This window comes from Erpetoichthys calabaricus, chromosome 5 (assembly GCF_900747795.2).
Source record: "Erpetoichthys calabaricus chromosome 5, fErpCal1.3, whole genome shotgun sequence".
In the NCBI taxonomy this organism is placed as follows: Eukaryota; Metazoa; Chordata; class Cladistia; order Polypteriformes; family Polypteridae; genus Erpetoichthys; species Erpetoichthys calabaricus.
Window position 1 is genome coordinate 94,912,802 of NC_041398.2, and position 19,991 is coordinate 94,932,792.

The 19,991-nt window shown below is 36.9% G+C and overlaps 1 protein-coding gene across 11 annotated transcripts in view; it reads left to right on the top strand.

Moving 5' to 3' along the window:
- The window catches only part of LOC114651810 (prominin-1-A-like), a 273,810-nt gene that overhangs the window by 127,918 nt on the left and 125,901 nt on the right, over nt 1-19,991 (top strand). For 7 of the 11 annotated variants that reach the window (XM_051928258.1, XM_051928264.1, XM_051928267.1 and 4 more), the window contains exons 3-4: nt 13,240-13,298; nt 13,975-14,001. In XM_051928258.1, coding sequence (XP_051784218.1) covers nt 13,240-13,298; nt 13,975-14,001 — 86 coding nt within the window. The remainder of the gene's footprint in view (nt 1-13,239; nt 13,299-13,974; nt 14,002-19,991) is intronic. The other 4 variants (XM_051928261.1, XM_051928263.1, XM_051928266.1 and 1 more) reach the window with 1 other exon arrangement.

Genomic DNA, 19,991 nt, shown 5'->3' on the forward strand with positions numbered 1-19,991 from the left:
TGTTTTAATTTTGTAGTAAGAGACTTAAAAAATAGAACAGGAATAGCAATGTTAACTTAGAATCATATGTGTATAATAGAGAAGTAGCCAGCATTGCTTTAAAAATTACACATTTGGCAGAGTTTGTAATAAACATTTTATATATCAGAGGTCAATATTTGAAATGACACCTTTAACAAGAAATGCACCATTTAGTTTTTGATTCTTATTGTGTTTATCTGGAGAAAAAAAAAACAAAAAACTTTAGCTTCATAATCTCATAAAGCCAACATTCCTTGCTTTTTTTTTTGTGATTATTTCAGGTTTGGTTAGCCCTGGCCTAGTTAATTATACTCACTTATTCATTTTTAGATTTTACTCTCTGGTACAAAGAAGAGGAACAGTACCTAACAGGTCTTCATGGAAATAACTACTATTCCATGCTCATCTTTTATTTTCCCACAAATTATTTATGCACTTACTGCAACATTTACTTTGCATCAATAAAAGTTTTAGATCATCTCAAATGGAACATGGTCGGAGCCATTTGCATCTTTCTAGTGTTCTGTGATTCTTAATGTATGTCATATGTTCATTTTTCTGTGAGAAATGTGTGACTCTTATTCCTCTGAGACATGCCTTATGGCTAGTAGTGCATCTAAAATTGACTAGATGTATAATTAGATAATTCAGAGCCTAAATTTTGGCCTCTGAATAGTAAATTCCTTCAAGGCATGCATCATATTAAATGAGCAACGATTTTAATAAACTGGGGCAGAGAGCATGTGTATAATATAGGTTTAATTAAGCAATAAGTGCTTTATAGAAATGTGTTATTGTAGTAATAATGATAATAATAGTGCATGTAATTTTTAGCACCTTCCTATATTCAAAGTACTTCAAAATTATTCAAAAGGGTATAGTAATAATTGTAGAAACACATAAAAAGCTCAGGAAACAATACTTGATGGAAACCAGTATCAAAATTTTAAGGTCCAAAATTAATGAGACTCAAAAGGTCTAGGTTGGAAAAAGATGCAATAAACAGAAATATCATGCAAAATACTTAAAGATCATAAACAACGTAATTTGTGATAACCTGTACCATCATGAACAATCAGACAGACACTGCCAACCAAGAAAAAAGGTAAGAATGTCACTTTTAAATCAAGCAATTCCCTGAAGAGATGTATTTTAAGTTCATTTTAGTTAGCAGATTCTGCCTTTCTTATTCAACTCACATAAGTCATATTTAGAAAGTTTCTTCCTTCTACCACCACCACAACAATATAACCTTGTTTTGCATGCTCATCTTCTCTTCTGATACAGAGAAGCTTGCCCATGGTTTCATTTCTTCCTGCACTGACTGCTGCAACTCTATATTGGTAGTTGCAACTTCTATTCTGTTGACTTGGCTTCAGCAGGTTCGAAACTCTGCTGTGGAAGTCCACTTTCAGTTCCTCAACATTAAGCTTTGTTCTGTTGCATCTTGACTACCTCCCTGTGCCTTACAGGATTGAATACAATATCATGTAACCTCTCAAGCTTTATGTGGCCTTGCACTAGTCTACATCAGGAAGCGCCTGCAGCACTACAGCCCTGTAAGTGTAATTAGGAAATTTTCACAGAGAAACACACGATAGGCTGACCAAAATCATATTGTATTCTTTCATGTACACTTGCAGGACCCAACAAAGTAGAGCAGCGGAGACCTAATTTTAGTGCTGCAAATGAGAATGAGGATGGTTTGGCGAGGTACAGGGATGAGCCCATAGAAAGTTGGCAGAAACTTTATATTAAAAAAAACATTATTGATCATTTTCTATTGTAGTTGTATTGAGTCCACCTATTTGAACATTGCTACAAGTCGGGTGATCATGCTTAATTGTCTTTACTTGCTTTTTACTGTAAAAGATGTTTAAACTTAAAAGTTACATATTTGCAGCTTAGAAATCTGACGATATGCTGAAATTCATGGAAGCGTATATAACTCACTTTAGCTAGTGTAGCAGTTCATTACAGTTACTGCCACATGAGGTAAGTGTTAATATGGTGCATGGTCTAGCAGTGGCTGGCTACTGTGGATTGCAATAGGGGGTCAAATGAATGTGCAGAGAACACTGATGACACCATCCAAACATTTCTTTGTGTGGGGGAAAAAAAACAAATTTAAACACAGACCAGACTGTTGTACCCTGAGCACATCTGAATATAAAAAAGACTGTTTGAAAACTCAAGCTGTTTGAAATGGAAAATTTAAACAGACAGAGCCCTATAAACATTTAGGAAAGAATTTCAGAAAATACATGTCACAGAAGTCCACAAGGCACTGTTCATACTTTTGTGGTAAGACAATAGTGTCTGTCTGTCTGTCTGTCCATAGAGCTTCTGTAAAAAAAACAAATATTCCCCTGGAGGCAAATAAAGATTGATTGATCAATAGATTAGAAGTGTTGGTCTGCCTGTCTGTCTGTCTGTCTAGTTATGTAATTCATCATTTGCATTGCATTACACAGGTAATTACAACATATCAGTAAAATCAGTTAGACTTTGTGGCCCTTGTTTATATCACTGCTGAGGAGCGCAGTGAAATTTCAGTATGCAGGGATCATTGATGTTTTTCAAGCAATTATTTTGGTTGAAACTTTCCATGCATTCAGATCAACAAATATGTAGACAAAATTCCAGTATATTAAAATGGATGACCTCACTCTCCCAGAGAATTGTCCACACACCTCCATTTTTTTGTATATTTTTTGCAGCAAGTGATATGTGGGGATATTTTTGAGGAGTAGCAAGTACACATAAGAAAATTGTGCAGCCACCACCTACAATATGAAAGGACAGTTATTTGCTTATGTTTATGTGCAAGTATGTGTCAGGTTTCACAGCCAGTTAATTTATGTTTAACTTGCGTGTTTTAACTGACACTGTTCCTGCTGGTCTGTCTGCCTTTTAAATACTGCTGTGAAGTCACGGTTGCAGTTCTGTACTGACTGGTAACGGTGGGTAATTGCACATGATTGTGCCAAACAACCACATAAAAGCCAGAGTGGGATGCAGTTATATTTTCACACTTTTACTATTTTGTTAGAATCACCAGATACTGTCTGAGTAAAATGTTGCTGCATGGCATTTAAAGACTGTGTGTATTGTTGATTCATATTTCTTCATTTAAAATGAAGCGATTATAAATAATGAATTGACTGGAGACTAGAATATAAAAAACAGACATGGCCAGTGCATGTACACTATAATATAAAATGTTGATATTTATTTGTCATGTGTACATTACTGTGTCTGAAAGATTAACAGCCTTCAAAAATGTTAGAAAAGTGCAGGAAAAGAAAGCCTGCATGTAACAGCTGTACTGTTGTGTGATAGGGAGTAGCACACAGCGTGGTTAGGCAGGGTTTCATGATTTTCACATAGATTGTCCATTTGTGATCAAAGAGTTGAATACTAGAGAGGCATATTTGCTGATGACAAATGGTGCAGGTTACTGCAATAGGTCACTAACTATAATTTCTCCTTACGTAAATGGCTAATAATATATGGTGTGGGAAGCAGCCCGGACACAGACAGACGGAAATCATTTTAAAGTCCAACACACGTTTATTTACATTAATAAAGTGCACAAACCCAGTGCCGCAGCACCAATCACCACAACAGTCCAGGCCAACCCACAATCTGCCTCGTCTCTTCAGGCCGCATCTTTCCTCTCCCAGACTTCGTCCTCTTCCACCCGACTCCAGCCCTGAATGAAGGGAGGCAGCCCCTTTTTATTGTCCCCCGGATGTGCTCCAGGTGTGCTCCGGCAATCCTCCACCGACACGCCCCAGTGTGGCGGAAGTGCCGGCTGTATCCCCGGAAGCACTCCGGGTGTCCCTGCTCCTCTTCCCCCCAGCACTTCCTGGTGTGGTGGAAGTGCTGGAGTCCAGGGCTCTCCAGGCATTGGAGCGCCCCCTGGCGGTGACCACTGGCCTCTACAGGGTTGAGCTTCAAAGCTTTGTACCCGTGGCCCCCATAGAAACCAGGGCAGTCGCCCCTTTGTGGTCTGGAGGATGCGTGAGCCCTCCTCTGGTCCTCCTGGGCGTCCCGGCTGGGTACCACCCCCAGCCGTGTGCCACAATGGATATCATCAGTTTTATTTCAAAAATACAATGTAAGTACTATAATAAGGCACTATACACACAATGATTACCACAAACATATGAGAGTTATTTTATAATACTGACCAGATAAGGGCGGAAAATAATTTTATGGCAGTTAGCAAAGTTACATTGCAAATTAGGAAATCCCCTTGTTGAGTCTTTGACTGCTTTCTTGTTTTCTTATCAAATGTTTATTAAACAAGTAAATGTAAGAAATAAACAATAAACAGTAATAGATAATTTTAGGTCCAGTAGATAAGAGTAACCCCTTCCCATACTAGTACTATGAGAAAGATCTAGTAGAAAAGAGAGGAGCGCTAATGACATATTTTCTTTATGGATTGCATTCATTCGTGTTTTCTTCTTATGTTTGTTATTATATTCTTATGTTTGCTGACAACCTATTCCATCATTGATTTTATAGAACCATTCATAACAAACATCATCCTAGTGCTGTATGCAAAACAAAAATCTTAAGCCACCCAAGAAACCTATTTTTAAAACATGCTATCTAGTCAGTAAGTGTTTATATGTTTGTGAAAATAAATATACAATAATAAACAACAAGAATGTCCGTGACGTTCTTTCACTGTGGCTGTTTGTTGTTCTTTTCCATGTCCAAGTGATCCCACACAATTTTAGTCAAGTTGAGGTCAGGGCTCTAAGGTGGTCTGTATAATACTGCTGTTATTCCAGCTCCAGACTTTGCTAAAAGTTGGTCTTAATTGTGTTTGCCATTTGTTTGGGTTGTTATTGTTTTAAAAAAAAAATCAATTTTTTTAATAATCATATTTCCAAACTGCTCCTCCGGTCACCCTGTTGGGTCAGTGACTGTTTTTTAACACAGCATGTTAAAGCACCAACAAGGGGGGAAGCCTGTCTGGATTTAGTATTTTGTAATAATCAGGATAGAATTGAGGGTGTAGAGGTGATTGAACCACTAGGGTCAAGTGACCATAATGTAATACAATTCTCAGTATTTTGTAAGAGTGCAGATGCAAGACTAAAATTGTTAAGTTGAATTTTGGTAGGGCTAATTTTGAGTAGATGCGACAATGTCTAAGTAGGATACACTGGGATAAGCTTTTAAGTGTTGATACAGTCAAGGAGCAGTGGAACAGGTTTTAAAATATTTTACATCTATTGCAGGACAGATACATACCTAAATTTGGAATTAATAGGAAACTAAAAAAAAAAACCCACGGTGGATTAATAAAGATTTAAAAAAGAAGTTGCAAAGGAAAAAACTGCTTTATAAGGCATGTAAGACTAATGACTGCAAAATGAATCGTAGAGCATATGAGAACATGAGGGCAACCATCAAGAGGGATATCGGGGAGGCTAAAAGACAGTTGGAGAGGAATATAGCAGATAAGGTGAAAGCCGACCCTAAGAGATTCTTTCAGTATTTTAGTAGTAAAAGAACAGTCAAGAAGGAGGTCAAGTGCATCAGAAATAGTAAAGGGGGATTAAAAGATACAGACAGTGAAATAGCGGATGCCCTAAACTTACATTTTTCTGAGGTGTTTAGAAGTGAGCAAGTGGATAAACTCCCAGAGGTAAACGAGACTACTAAGGAAGTACTGAGGGATTTGGAAATTGTAGAGGGAGAAGTGCTGCTCAGATTAAATAAGATGAAATCAAACAAATCACAAGGACCAGATAATATTTACCCTTGAATTCTTAAGGAGGCTAGTGAGTACATATATAAACCCTTGACACATATTTTTAGGAAGTCACTGCGCACTGGAGAGATTCTAAAGGACTGGAAAATGGCAAATATCATCCCATTATATAAAAAGGGTGACAGGGCAGATCCAAGCAACTATAGACCAGTAAGCTTAACATGAATCACAGGAAAATAAATGGAAGGAGTTATTAAGGATAAGATTGAGCAACACCTGGCAAGGACAGGAGTTATTCTGAACAGTCAGCATGGGTTCAGAAGAGGGAGGTTGTGTTTTACTAACATTCTGGAATTCTATGAGGTAGCAACAAAAGGATACAATCAAAGTGTAGCATATGATATTATTTATCTGGACTTTCAGAAAGCATTTGATAAGGTGCCACATGAGAGGTTGGGCATCAAATTAAAAGACGTGGGAGTTCAGGGTGATGTTTTTAGATGGGTGCAGAATTGGCTCAGACACAGGAAGCAGAGGGTGATGGTGTGAGGAACCTCTTCAGAATTGGCCGATGTTAAGAGTGGTGTTCCACAGGGGTCAGTGCTAGGGCCGCTGCTATTTTTAATAAATATATAATTTAGAGAGGAATATAAGTAACAAGGTGGTTACGTTTGCAGATGATACCAAGATGGTGGATTAGCAGATAATTTAGAATCTGTTATATAATTACAGAAGGCCTTGGATAGCATACAGGCTTGGGCAGAGTTGTGGCAGATGAAATTTAATATCAGTAAATGTAAACTATTACACGTAGGATGTAAAAATGTTAGTTTTGAATACACAATGGGCGGTCGGAAAATCGAGAGTACACCTTCTGATAAGGATTTAGGAGTCATAGTGGACTCTAAGTTATCAACTTCCCGACAGTGTTCATAAGCCATTAAGAAGGCTAACAGAATGTTAGGTTATATAGCACGGTGTGTGGAGTACAAGTCACAGGAGGTTCTGCTGAAGCTTTATAATGCACTGGTGAGGCCTCATCTTGAGTACTGTGTGCAGTTTTGGTCTCCAGGCCACAAAAAGGACATAGCAGCCCTAGAAAATGTCCAGAGAAGAGTGACTAGGCTGATTCCAGAGCTACAGGGGTTGAATTATGAGGAAAGATTAAAAGAGCTGAGCCTATACAGTTTAAGCAAAAGAAGGGAATCAGTACAGTGGATCGAGACTGTTATTTTAAAATGAGTTCATCAAGAACACGGGGACACAGTTGGAAACTTGTTAAGGGTAAATTTCACACAAACATTAGGAAGTTTTTCTTTACACAAAGAACGATAGACACTTGGAATAAGCTACCAAGTAGTGTGGTAGACAGTAAGACGCTGGGGTCTTTCAAAACTCGACTCGATGTTTTTTTGGAAGAAATAAGTGGATAGGACTGGCGAGCTTTGCTGGGCTGAATGGCCTGTTCTCGTCTAGAGTGTTCTAATGTGCACCATTAGCTCACCTCTTTCAGCTAAACAGTTGACCTTGTTAATTTGAATAAAATATACTGGGAACCAAACCTGTATAGTTCTAGTGTTTTCTGAGATGTTTGCAGAGTTTGGTAAACTCAAGTAATTCTTGTTAATTTCATATTTTATCAATGTTTATTTGTATTCAGTCTGATGTGACACAGTATAGTACTGTCCTGAGCAAATAAATACATTATAAGAGACATTAGAGTGAAATAACTGGTTGATGTGCCCTTGAAAAGATTAAAATTTGTTATTGTGGGGAAAAAGTGGCACAAGGAAATATGAATACTTATGCAAGTTCAATACCTCAACGTTTGGTTTTAAGATTCCTGCTAGCAATTTATTTTGACTTTAAGCAAAACTGAAAGAAATGTTATTGAGGTAAACAAGTCTGAGAAGGCGCAGGATTGCTGTGTACCTCAGGTGCCAGATGAACAGATGCTAAGCATTTACATAAGGAGAAGACAGCAAGATGTGTTAGTATAATAAGTCATTGCTTCTGTAGACGATCTTAATGTAAGAAATCCTTTTAACCTTCTGTTAATTCATGTCCATGCTGTAGCTATTACAATAAGTTGCATGCATGTGTTGCATGTGTACTTAGTGTTACATGTGCTATATCTCAGAATTAGTTGTAATGCTGATTTTTTTTTTTTGATTTGTGTATATAAATTCAGTTTTCTTACGGTTTACTGTTTATTACTGAGCCGAGTTTAAATTATTGTAAGTGTGGAATATTGTCAGATCATAACATCCAACCAATGTACGCCCAAAAAACAAGCAAAATGAACTTGGATAAGAAGATATTAAGTTAAGACATCAAGTTGAAACCTTTTATCTGCAGTAAGCTGGAATAAAAATATGAAATATCTGGATATTGAGAACTATATTAGTATGCTCATCCTTAAACAAAATACTGTATCTTATTTAACCCCTTTTTGTATTAAATGTGTCAAAATTTGATGAAGACTATATAGATAGATAGAGGATATGAATTACATATGGTGTAAAGTGTTGATTTGACATTTCAGCTCTTGTGAGCAAACATTTGAGAAGGTGATTTTCTGGGTAAATCATAAAACAACTATAAGAAATTTTACTTGTTAAAGATTTAATTCTCATATCTCTCCTCAAATATAAATCCATCCATCCATTTTCCAACCCGCTGAATCCGAACACAGGGTCACGGGGGTCTGCTGGAGCCAATCCCAGCCAACACAGGGCACAAGGCAGGAAACAATCCTGGGCAGGGTGCCAACCCACCGCAGGACACACACAAACACACCCACACACCAAGCACACACTAGGGCCAATTTAGAATCGCCAATCCACCTAACGTGCATGTCTTTTGACTGTGGGAGGAAACCGGAGCGCCCGGAGGAAACCCACGCAGACACGGGGAGAACATGCAAACTCCACGCAGGGAGGACCCGGGAAGCGAACCCAGGTCCCTAGGTCTCCCAACTGCGAGGCAGCAGCGCTACCCACTGCGCCACCGTGCTGCCTCCTCAAATATCTTTCAATTTCAAATATAAAAATATTGTCTGTTAAAACATCTGTTGTTTTAACAGTGTTTTATATAGAATAAATATTGCAGATCACTGGATGTACTGTTACATGAATTCATTGTCATAAAGGAGTATGGATTTGTACTTGCTTTTTGAGTGTCTCCATAAGAGAATGCCCTCCTTGGATGGACCCCAGCAAATTCCGAAACTATGATTTCTTGCTACCTTTTTTTTCTTTAAAAAAAAAAAAAAAAAAAAAAAACTTAATCCGATGCCTTTCCTTTTTAATAATGACAATGTGTTTGTACAGCCTTCAATTATGTGTGTTTTTTTATTTTTAAGGAATATGTAATTAGAAGTGAGCTATAAATGAGAAATTAAGTTCTTAGTTTTCATTAGAATAACACAAGTATAAAAGTTATCTATTATGAAACTCCTTCATAACCATCAGCACTTGCTCAAACGTGTCTGTTCAAAGCAGTACCCACTGCAATGACCTCCACCCCCCACCACCCCAGCCAACATGTCAACACAATCAAGCAGTCCCAAATCTGACCTTTTACGTACACTATATCTGTCTATCATTTACCAAAAATGGCTTTAACGACTACAACACACACACTCGCACTCTTCTCATACTTTGCTCTGTCTGCCCCATTTTCTGACGCAAGTATACCAACCCCAGCATTGCATCTCTTGTACACCTGATGAGCCCCAATTAAGGTGATGCACATTACGTGTACTCTTTGTATTTGTATATATATAATATAATATAGTAAAATAATCAGCCTTCACATGCACAAAAAGGTTTTCAGCAACCACTTGTATACTTGAGATTTGGCTGCAAAAAGAAAAAATAGGCTGCACAGTTGTGTATAGATTGAGTGCAAAACAGAACTGATTAACAGAGGAAAGATGGGTTTTAAGGTCGGTCAGGGGAAGTGACATCATCAGGCCCAGGAAGAATTTCTCATGTCTGATCTGCAGGAATAACAGAGAAAGGATTATTGCACTGTGCCACCCCCTGGCCTGGCATGGAATTATCTTCTTTTGACTCCTTTAGCGGTCTCCCATGTGCATGTGTGTGACAATATATATGTATATGTGTGTGTATATATACAAGGGGGTTTACCCCCTGCTCACTTCGCTCACCAACCCTCCTTGCCTGCGCTACGTGCCAGCCACTTCGCATCTCTGCTGCTTGTGTTGTGAAGGGGGGGGGCTGAACGCACCCCATGGAGGTGAGGTCGCTACTCTGAAACCCCCTCTTAAACGGTGATACAATGGGAAACAAATCCTGCTGCTGCGTGGCGCTTCGAACATTTAAAAGCCTGTACAGCAGCTGACTTTGTCATCTACTCTTTGTCTTTTATTTTCAGCCCCGGGTGTGGTTAAATCTCTTGGCACAAAGTCTCATCTCGTGGGACGTGAGTTCTTGATATTTTATAGTTTATAATTTAAAAACGGAATAAGAATCTGAAAATATAACAACATCACATTAAAGTTTGATAAATTCTGAAAAGAATGATACCAAACATATATATGTAAGTTTTAAAATAAGCCTGATTTAAAGAGTGACAAAAAGTCACATAAAACATCACGTAAAATTGTTGCACTTTTAGGCTTAGGATTTTATATATAATATATACATATATACAGTGGAACCTCGGTTTACGAGCATAATTCGTTCCGGAAACGTGCACGTAGTCCAAAGCACTCGTATATCAAAGTGAATTTCCCCATAAGAAATAATGGAAACTCAGATGATTTGTTCCACAACCCAAAACTATTCATATAAAAATGATTAATGCAAAATATAAAGTAAAAATACATAAAACAAATTAACTTGCACTTTACCTTTGAAAAGAATCATGGCTGGTGTGAGTGAGTTTCTAAACTCTTGTGGGATTGCACCGAACGGGATGACACGCTGAAGAGCGTCCCAAAGCAATCGCAGTCTCCCAGCACTGTAGCAATTCTCCGTAAAAGTGAATCCGAAAAGATTGCGGACATGCTATAAGCGCCTGCCGTCAATGGGTGATACAAGGAACAAGGAACATTATAAATGTGCAGGGCCCTGCCTGACTGCTGTGTCTGTGTATAAATAACCGCGATGTTGCTGTTTCAAGCTGAATAAAGCTTTTGTTGCTAAAGTACTGAGACTCGGCTTCATGTTTTAGGGTGCAAGACGGGGACTCGCACGTCACAGCACACAAGCGCGCGCACGCGCGAGCACACACACACACACACACACGAGCGCGCGCGTGCACACAGTAACAATGCTAATGCTGTAGTAAACACTATATGCTCGTATGGGTGTTGACTATATGAGTGAGGCACGCTGACTCAGACGGAGAATAGGAGACGATTGCCTACAATCCCGCAGTGAGAGAGAGAGAAGAACCATCAGCTCAGTTGTGATCACATGACGCTCAGCAGACAAACTACTCATACTGCAAGACCTCGCTCGTTTATCAAGTGAAAATTTATTAAAAATTTTTGCTCGTCTTGCAAAACACTCGTAAACCAACTTACTCGCAAACCGAGGTTCCACTGTATATATAATATAATATTGCATAGTTTACTGTCAAATAATGCATACAGTCAGGTCGGGACTCAGACTACGAATGCAATGAATGTAATTACTCCGATCTACAGGCTGTCAAATAAACAAACTTCACACCGTGGCACAGCGTAAAGGGACTTTGTATCTGATGCTGACATCCGAGGATCGATCCCCGCAAGGGGAGCAGTAGAGTGTGTACGCCTGATGAACCCAAATAAGGGCAAAACACGTGTCATGTACTCTTTGCATTATTTGACAGTAAACTATGCAACACTCCATGATCTGCTTCTCGCAACTGAAGATGGCCCTGTGGCGGATGTTTTCCAAATGGAAGACCAACCACATGCGTTACCTGGTAATTAACCACCCATACAATCAGGTCAGGACTCAGACTACAAATGCAATGAAATGCATATACATATAATATAATATAAATAAATGTAAAATAAATATTTACAGAGAGTAAATTGGTTTCCCATTTAGACAATGAAGAATGCAAACAATCCAATTTAATTGTGTAATGATAAAAAAAAAACAAAAAAACAGGTCATTCTATGCTTTCGTGTAGCATCAGTTAATTAGGCAGTCTCCAAAGTACAAATACATTGAATTTCCAGGGCTTGTTTGAATCCAACAGATTGATTCAAACCTGTCCATAGGTGTCCTAATGCGAGTATCTTGGGATATATTTTTGTCTTTGTTCTGCTTGAACTGCAGTAGGCTGGCCAAAGGAGAGATGCAGGGTTGGACTAACCCACAATTACTTAAGTTGAGATAACTTCTGTAGGTCAGAATTGTCCAGTGTTGGTTTTTACAGGATGCAGTGGATGCATGCTTTCCCTTCTGTTTGCACCCTAATTTGATTTTAGTATTTGCATTTAATATCTATTTATTTTTAAACAGATCGATTGTTCTAGTCCTTTTCTCAGAAACTAAAAATCATGCCACCTTTGCAATTGCACAAAACATGATTATTTCTGCTGTAATTTTAAGTATAAAGAAGGCTGCTTAGTTTTTTCCTTCATTTTGGTTTATTTGCTTTTTATAGATTTATTTACTTCCTTTCTTATTTCTTAGCCAACAGGCCATTTAACAGTGTGGTTTAAATAAAAACAGTAGTTGTCAGCAGACCAACTAATGTTTACCTCTGAGAGTGTTTTATTAAGGAGATAGATGAAAACAACTGATCCACTCATTTTCAAACCTATAAAAATATAAATAAAAATGATGCTTACTTTCAACAAAAGTATGACTTGACTTTGCCCTTCAAGTACCATTCTATTTGTTTTCTTGACTTTGCAGTATGACCTTTACTGTTCCAAGTTTTCACATTGTGTAGAGTTGACTCATCTTTATTTGGATTCATTGTGCTCAGAAGTTGATAACTGAAATGAATTTTTCAATGTCATATTTGTTTAAAAAAAAAATCACAATACAAAAATTCTTGTGAGAGTTCCTGCCAGATAGACTTGCCCTGGTAGAGCTGACCCTGCCTTGTCACAGTGAAAACAAAGATAATTTTGAATCTTGCTTTGCAATCAGTGTTGCCAAATGATTTTTCAGCATACTCTTCAAAGTCTGATCTTCACTACTTGTTCTATACAAAAACCAAAGGTTATGACTCCAGAGCTGCTGTTTGAAATCATTTTCTTTAGTGTTATCAAATAACAGTACATGGAGCTGTTGGGTATATCTAAAACAAATTACTCTGTGATAGTCTTTTGTGAAACTTGTAAAAATATAATTTACTGATGTTTTCCTGCTATAATTCTAGATTTATGAAAAGACACCCTTACAATAATTTTTTTTAAAGTGTCTGTTTTTTTTTACATAAAACATTTTCTGCCTGAATACTGATTCTCTTTTAATGTAAGCAATCTAATTTTGTTTCAGATCTCATCACCTCTGTAGCACAGCAGAGATATGGAGATGTTCGACAACAATATCAAAAGGTAATGTCGCGCTGCTGTGAGACCACTGTAATAAATAAAAAAAATTAACAAGTTTTGTAATTGATGAGAGAATCCTATGGTAAAGTTTAATTTATGTAAATGATTTAGTGCCTGTCTTTATTTTCAGTTTATGTAAAGCAGTGTTAAACCGTGTTATACTTCTGTATGGTTTAATCACACCAGGATGCTGTTTCTTCTGCTCCCAGAGTAGTTTGGTGTGCCTTTATCTAGTCATCTGTGTGCTTTTCATTGTGTCTGTGTCTAAACAATTTACATCCTGCTGTGCACATAATGTCCTATTTAGCTGTACTGCAGTTCATTTTAATTGGCATCTGCTCTTAATGGATATATTATCCTCAATTGCTTGTTAATGTATGAGAGCTTTAATTTTCTTTGCATTGTGAAACAATGTGTACGTAGACATTCAGCATTGCAACTGAAATAGAAAGACTACTTTGTACATTTTTATATGTCCTTTGCGCTTATTCTGTATTTGTGACTTCCAAAATGTGTTGAGTATCCCATGCTTGCAGTTCGATTTCAGTAAGCATTTTTTTGATCGTCGTAATGTCAGTTGTCTTGTCCTTAACTCTTTCTTTTCATCTTTCTGCTGACTTTTTTTTTCTGACTAATGTTGTTTCATTACACGCATTCTCCATGTCTGCTTTCTGAACAGCCAGAAAATGTTGTACTCACCCTCAAGGTAAACATTTGTGTTCTGCAATACTTGCTGTTTGCTTTTAGAAGTCCTGTACTAAGGCTACATTGGGCAGTATCTTAGGAATTAAAGCATAGCAGTACAGTTTCACATGTAGCATCATCTGTTCTGTCAGTTAATGAACGATCCGTGTCGTAACAAACTCACACACAATCACATATGGGCTACATTAGAAACACAGATTAACCAAAAGTACATGGGATGTGGGGACAAAAACTTGGGCATAGTTTGTTTGTGTAAATCACACTACCATTTGTTAGCATGCTGTATGTTATTAAAAATGCAGCATATTTGAATTAAAATAAAAATCAAGGACACAAGTATGATGGTGAGCAGAAAACACTACACACAAATACACAGAATTTATAAATATATAAACTATATATGATATATTCAAGTTTTTTTTTTTATACTGCTTCTTTAAAACATCTGAAGTACTTTGTCCAGATTTGCACTGTCTTAGGTCAGGTGCCCACCCAGCCCTGCTACAGGCACTCTATACTGTTTCACTGTGAAGGCAAATGACTATAATTTGAGCAGAATATCAAAAAAGTTTGAAAATAAAACCATTAATAGTAATGACACATCCATTCCAGGGTATACCAAGAATTACTAATAAAACTTGAAATGTTCTACTCATGTGTACAAGGAGGAATATATTGTGAATGGCTAAATGTAAATCTCATTTTTTTTCATCTGTTTTCTTAAGTCATTTCTAAAGTATTTTGTCTGAGCCCATATGCTTCAATCCAAATTAATCTTCCCAAAAAAATTTGACAAAGCTATAGTAACAATATTCATGCTTCGTTAGAATAATTGCACATCAGATAGTATTGTATGCTGATGCAAATCACTTGGGCCTTACATCGATAACCCTATGGTATATTGTGGCATTTGTGTATTGCTCCAATATTTGCATAAATCTCCACCAGGGACACTGGATTTCTTCCAAACACTTGGAGTTAGGTTGAAAAGTGGGCTGCGTGAGTGACCAGATATGTCTGCGAGTATACCAGAAAATGAGCCAGTTTGTCATCAGGAGCTTGAACCTGCACTGCACATATTCTTCTAGAACAGGCATCCATTTGGAAATAGATGAATAAATGAATGTCACTACTCTACACATGAGAACTCTTGCTCAAAGTAGGAATAATAAAAGCTATATACTACTGATTTTATTGTCCTCTCAACACAGCCAATTTATAGACAGTGACAATGTTATCTAAAACTTAAAGAAATACATCTTGTCCAATAACAAATGCAGGCATAATGTGAACACAATTGCCAGATGGGGGCAGTGAGCATTATGGCAAATTGTAACCAAGAAAAAAAGTAGCAATGGTAGTAATGGCAACAATAGACTGCCTGTTGGCTAATTTTCAGGCTTTTAGAAATTTGGATCGAGGTCTATTAACTGGTGATGTAATGTCCAGAAGATTACGATTTCATCTGAAGATTATTCAGAAATTAGTGTTCTTCAGCACCATTGTAATATGTGAAAATATCTGATAACAATTCTTTAAGATATACATTTCTAGTGCTTTGTAAAATATTTAAATTTACATGAGATGTTTGCATATATAATGCAAGCAGTAGATTTCAAGTTTGGACTCTGAAAATGTCTCCTGAAATAACAAATATTGCTTTCAAAGGTTATCTTCTTGATCAGGTGAGTTTGCAATGCACATTCAAAACAGAACAGTATGTGTAAATGTCCTTAGTAATGCTGCAGCATTTAAAAGTCTTGGTTTGAATACTTTTGCTGAACACATGTTGTACATGTACATGTCGAGACTGTTGTATTTCTAAGATACTGCCCTTATTTCTTTTTGTATGCATGTTTTTGGTGATAGTCTTAGTAAAATGCATTTTTGTGTAAATGTTTTGTTTTAATATTTGTTCATAGTAGATTAGTTTTCACCTTAATTATGTGAACATACTCTTAATGAAAAAGTATTTGTTTTTTTCCCCAGCAGGAGCATTGTGACTTTCTCATGTAAAGCCTATCTTTATCCAAATAACCTGCATGCTTATGTACTGTGAACCATTTTAGATTTATGTAGATTTTATATTAATATTAGTTTATTAAAATATTGTGGAAAAAATACTTTGTTGTAGTAGATTTTGTAAGAAGATCTTGGAATAATGACTAATTGGAGAAAGGGTTTTGTACTTTAAAACTGAGCAATTTGTTTCTGGACATTTCCAACAAGTCATGTCCTTATCTGTGCTACACCCATAGTAGGGACATTTGTGTTATTGTAACACTAAAGTGGAAGTAAATTTATGATTATTAATGGAGGATGGTTTTAAATCTCATCTCCATTTCACTTGATGCCGCCCATACTCTTATCTATGTCTCTACTGTGGCTGTTTATTAATTAAAAGCTTCTTTTGCTGTTTAATTACATCTTTTAGCTGAAGAGTTAATTAACACAATATCCTCTATTTTAAAAAAAAAATAAAATAAAGTTTTGTTATAGAAGTGTCTGATGTTGACTTTATTTTCACCATAGGACCTTCTATGTGTAGACCAGAGAATCCCAAACCTTTCACATTTGCTCCATTAAGTCACTCTTACCTGTCTGTCACGGAGATGAAGCTGTAGTCTGCAGCTCCACTTGTGGTAACCGTGAAGATTAACTTGGGGTGGCTGTGTCTACAGTTAAAGTACTTTCTCATTTTTCTTATCTATGGACCCCATGGAGCTTATTAGAAAGAAATTAAGACAACTCATAGAAGTTTATTCATTCATCATAGAATAGCATTCTGTAAAATACAATTCTTAATATATCAAAAGCCGAAGCAATAGTCTAGGCACGCAGTGCGCCTAGAGGGTCAGGTGACTCTTTCATCCTTGGGTTGTGGATCTGAGCTGATAGGTGATTGATATAGGATCACCTCAATGGAAAGAAAGAAAGAGAGAGATGACTAGCTGCTGAATGTACCTTATGTTTATGCTGGCCTTGTTCTTCCCTACTGTATCACTTGGACCAATATGGCATCATAGTTTAGAGGCCAGTTCCATTCGCATGTGTCTGCCTTATTGCATTTAAACAAGTCCTGGCTTGGCACAACCTATGTTCTCAAACCTTCTACCAGTCAGTGTTCCTCCCCTGGTTGTGGGCTAGAGTAAAATATTTATTTTATCTTTGTAGTCCTTAAACTGTGATTAATGTGCAAGTTCAGATGACACCAAGTTCCTCTTTTAACTAGTTCTGGCCTGTTAGGCAGATAGCAGAGCACGCAGACAAGGTGGTTATTATATAATGACTAAAAGGTTATGTGATAGTTATAAATCAAAACAAACACTGTGATACAGCCTATTTTCCTTTTTAATTAGTTTTAAGGTCCAGTTACCTGGGGTAGATGAGGTAGTGATGGAGAATACTCCCAAGCACGAATTGGCGTGGCAGCAACACAACATCAAGCTTTATATGGCGTTTTGTTTGGCTGACCAAGCAGTTTTGGGTAGGCTTATCAACAAGCACACACTGTGAGTGCCAAAGTGCAGATATTCCGGCATTACTCTGTGGCTGCAGTGGTTAGGACATCCACTTACCTCCCTTGAGTAGCAGAGGAAACCAAGATAGAAAGAGAGCAGGAATGTAGGTCATATTCAAATGACCAGCTAGTAGAGGTTGTCCTTTGACCACCTGGTGATAGAAGGAGAGGTTCTTCAGAGCATCTGTGTTACAGAAATTCTTGTGAGCATTCTTCTATGTAGTGTCATGGTTTCCAGTATTTTTGTGATGGTGTATTTCTCACTTTTTTGATTTCTAAAAACATTTCTTTTTATCCTCTTGATTGTGGTTTTTCGAAGAAAGAAGAAAACTTTGTTTTTCAGTATATCTACTTTATTATCATTTGGTCTGTATCTCCGTTTTCTCACTGAGTAATCAGCTTGGGTACAACTCCAGATACCCAGTTTCTGAGTGCTTGTAAGGGATACAGTGCAAAGTTTCCATTTAAACCTTTAACTTTTTATATAGTATGTACTTTATCAAAATAAGTATAGCAGTAAAATATTCTTTGCAACATGAAAGCATTTGCACCATTCAGTTGTCCAAAGTCCATTCTCATATCAAATAATGTTTAGGGATACAATCATCCTTGAATTTCTAGAGCAAGGGTTCCCAAACTTTTTTCAGCCGCAGACCCCTTTACCAAAAACTTTTAAAACCGTCGACCCCCTAATTACATGCAATGGTTTTTCATATCCGCACTTGCTTTGATATGTTCGATAAGACAATGAACAGACATGTTTGTGCTACATGTATTTTCACGCATTCTTACGTGTGACTCTTTTAATGACACATTTTACCTTTTCGTTCGCAAATTTGGTATGTAATGTGTTTTTTTTAAATGATTTTACTTCTTAATTAGGTACCTATTGGAATCATAGATATTTTGAAGTAACAAACAAATAGCAGTAGTAAGGGGGTCTATTTTTGCTGTCGTTGACCCCCAAATTTTTTCATTGAAACTATCGACCCCTAGAAAGTTCAAATCGACCCCAGGGGGTCAATATCGACCACTTTGGGAACCCTTGTTCTAGAGCATACTGAATAAGCTAAAATTTTGTTTAAACTTAAATCCCAGTATATATTAAAATGCTGTCCATTTATTTGTATTTACTCATTTTCCTTGCTTTAACTACAGTTTTTAACCTTCATTTTTCTAAAGTAACATTTTGGAAAATTGTGTTCATTTCAGTGTTAGCAGGTAATGTGTAGAAAAGTTTAATATACACTACCTAATATCTAAGTAATGCACAGCTCTCCTACGTTGTTTTTTAAACACTGGAAAAATGTGCTTTGATTTTAGAGGAAATAGAGGAGATACCTACAAAATATAAATAAATGCCTGTTTTGTTTTTTTTTATTTCTGTTTGTTTATTATTGTTGTAGTTACACAAAAGCAACTTTTTTAGTTGCTTTTTAATCAGTTATTGTGTAATGTTGACTTTTATGTTGAAAACTTCACACATCATATAATTTTGTAGTTTGGCACATGGAAATAACAAACATCTTTGGGGGAAAAATATCTTTGAACTTTAAAGTACATATTTCATTATTCTAACATTATTTTATTTATTTTTGTTTGCATGGCCTATAATCTCAAGGGAACTTGCCATTAGTATTGGGAACTGGAATTAGGGATACTGTGCCTCTATGTGCTGTAACAGACTAAGGGCTCGTTTGTACTTCACGCTCAGAATGTGTATGCGCACGCATCACTGCTGCCACGTGTTCCCAGTGTTCATTTGACTCGTCCTCTGAGCACATCCTCAGAAATTAACGTGACACGTGTACAAGTTGTAATACCAGCAAAAAGTCGGGGGGCGCAGTATGATAAAAGTCGTAATGTGACGTCAGAGCTTCTGTTTACTATCTACAAGTGACAAAAAGCTGCTTTGAGGATCCTCTGGGATCGATGTGCTTGCTTTGGTGTTTGATGAATGCTTCGATGTGGTGAAGCAAAATGCCAACATATAAAAGCACCACGAATGCATTTGTATTCAAGCATTGCATATTCCCCAACGTAATGACATGATACATTTTAAAAATCTCACATACCATCTTCTGTGTCGTCTTTTTTTTTTTTTTTTTTTTTTTGCACCTGCACAACATCATCAGAATGTATGGTAGCGTATTTTAGCCATAGAGAAATAAATTAAGGACATGGTGAAAAGGTGTATTTTGTGATTAAGGTGGAAACTCGAAATGTCCACTTTAATCCCGTAGTTTATTTTGTCATTAAAGCAGACAGTCATAAATGTCTTTTTAAAACCGACCCAGTTGTTAATCACTACGTGCTTCTGGGGCTTCCTCCTGAACGGAAAGCAGCAATCACCACACACAGAACACATTACATTTATGATATTCTAGCTCTCTGCACAGAATCCTTAGATGTATACATGATATCACTTTCATGATAAAATGCATTAATATATGTATGTTACATTTTACAGA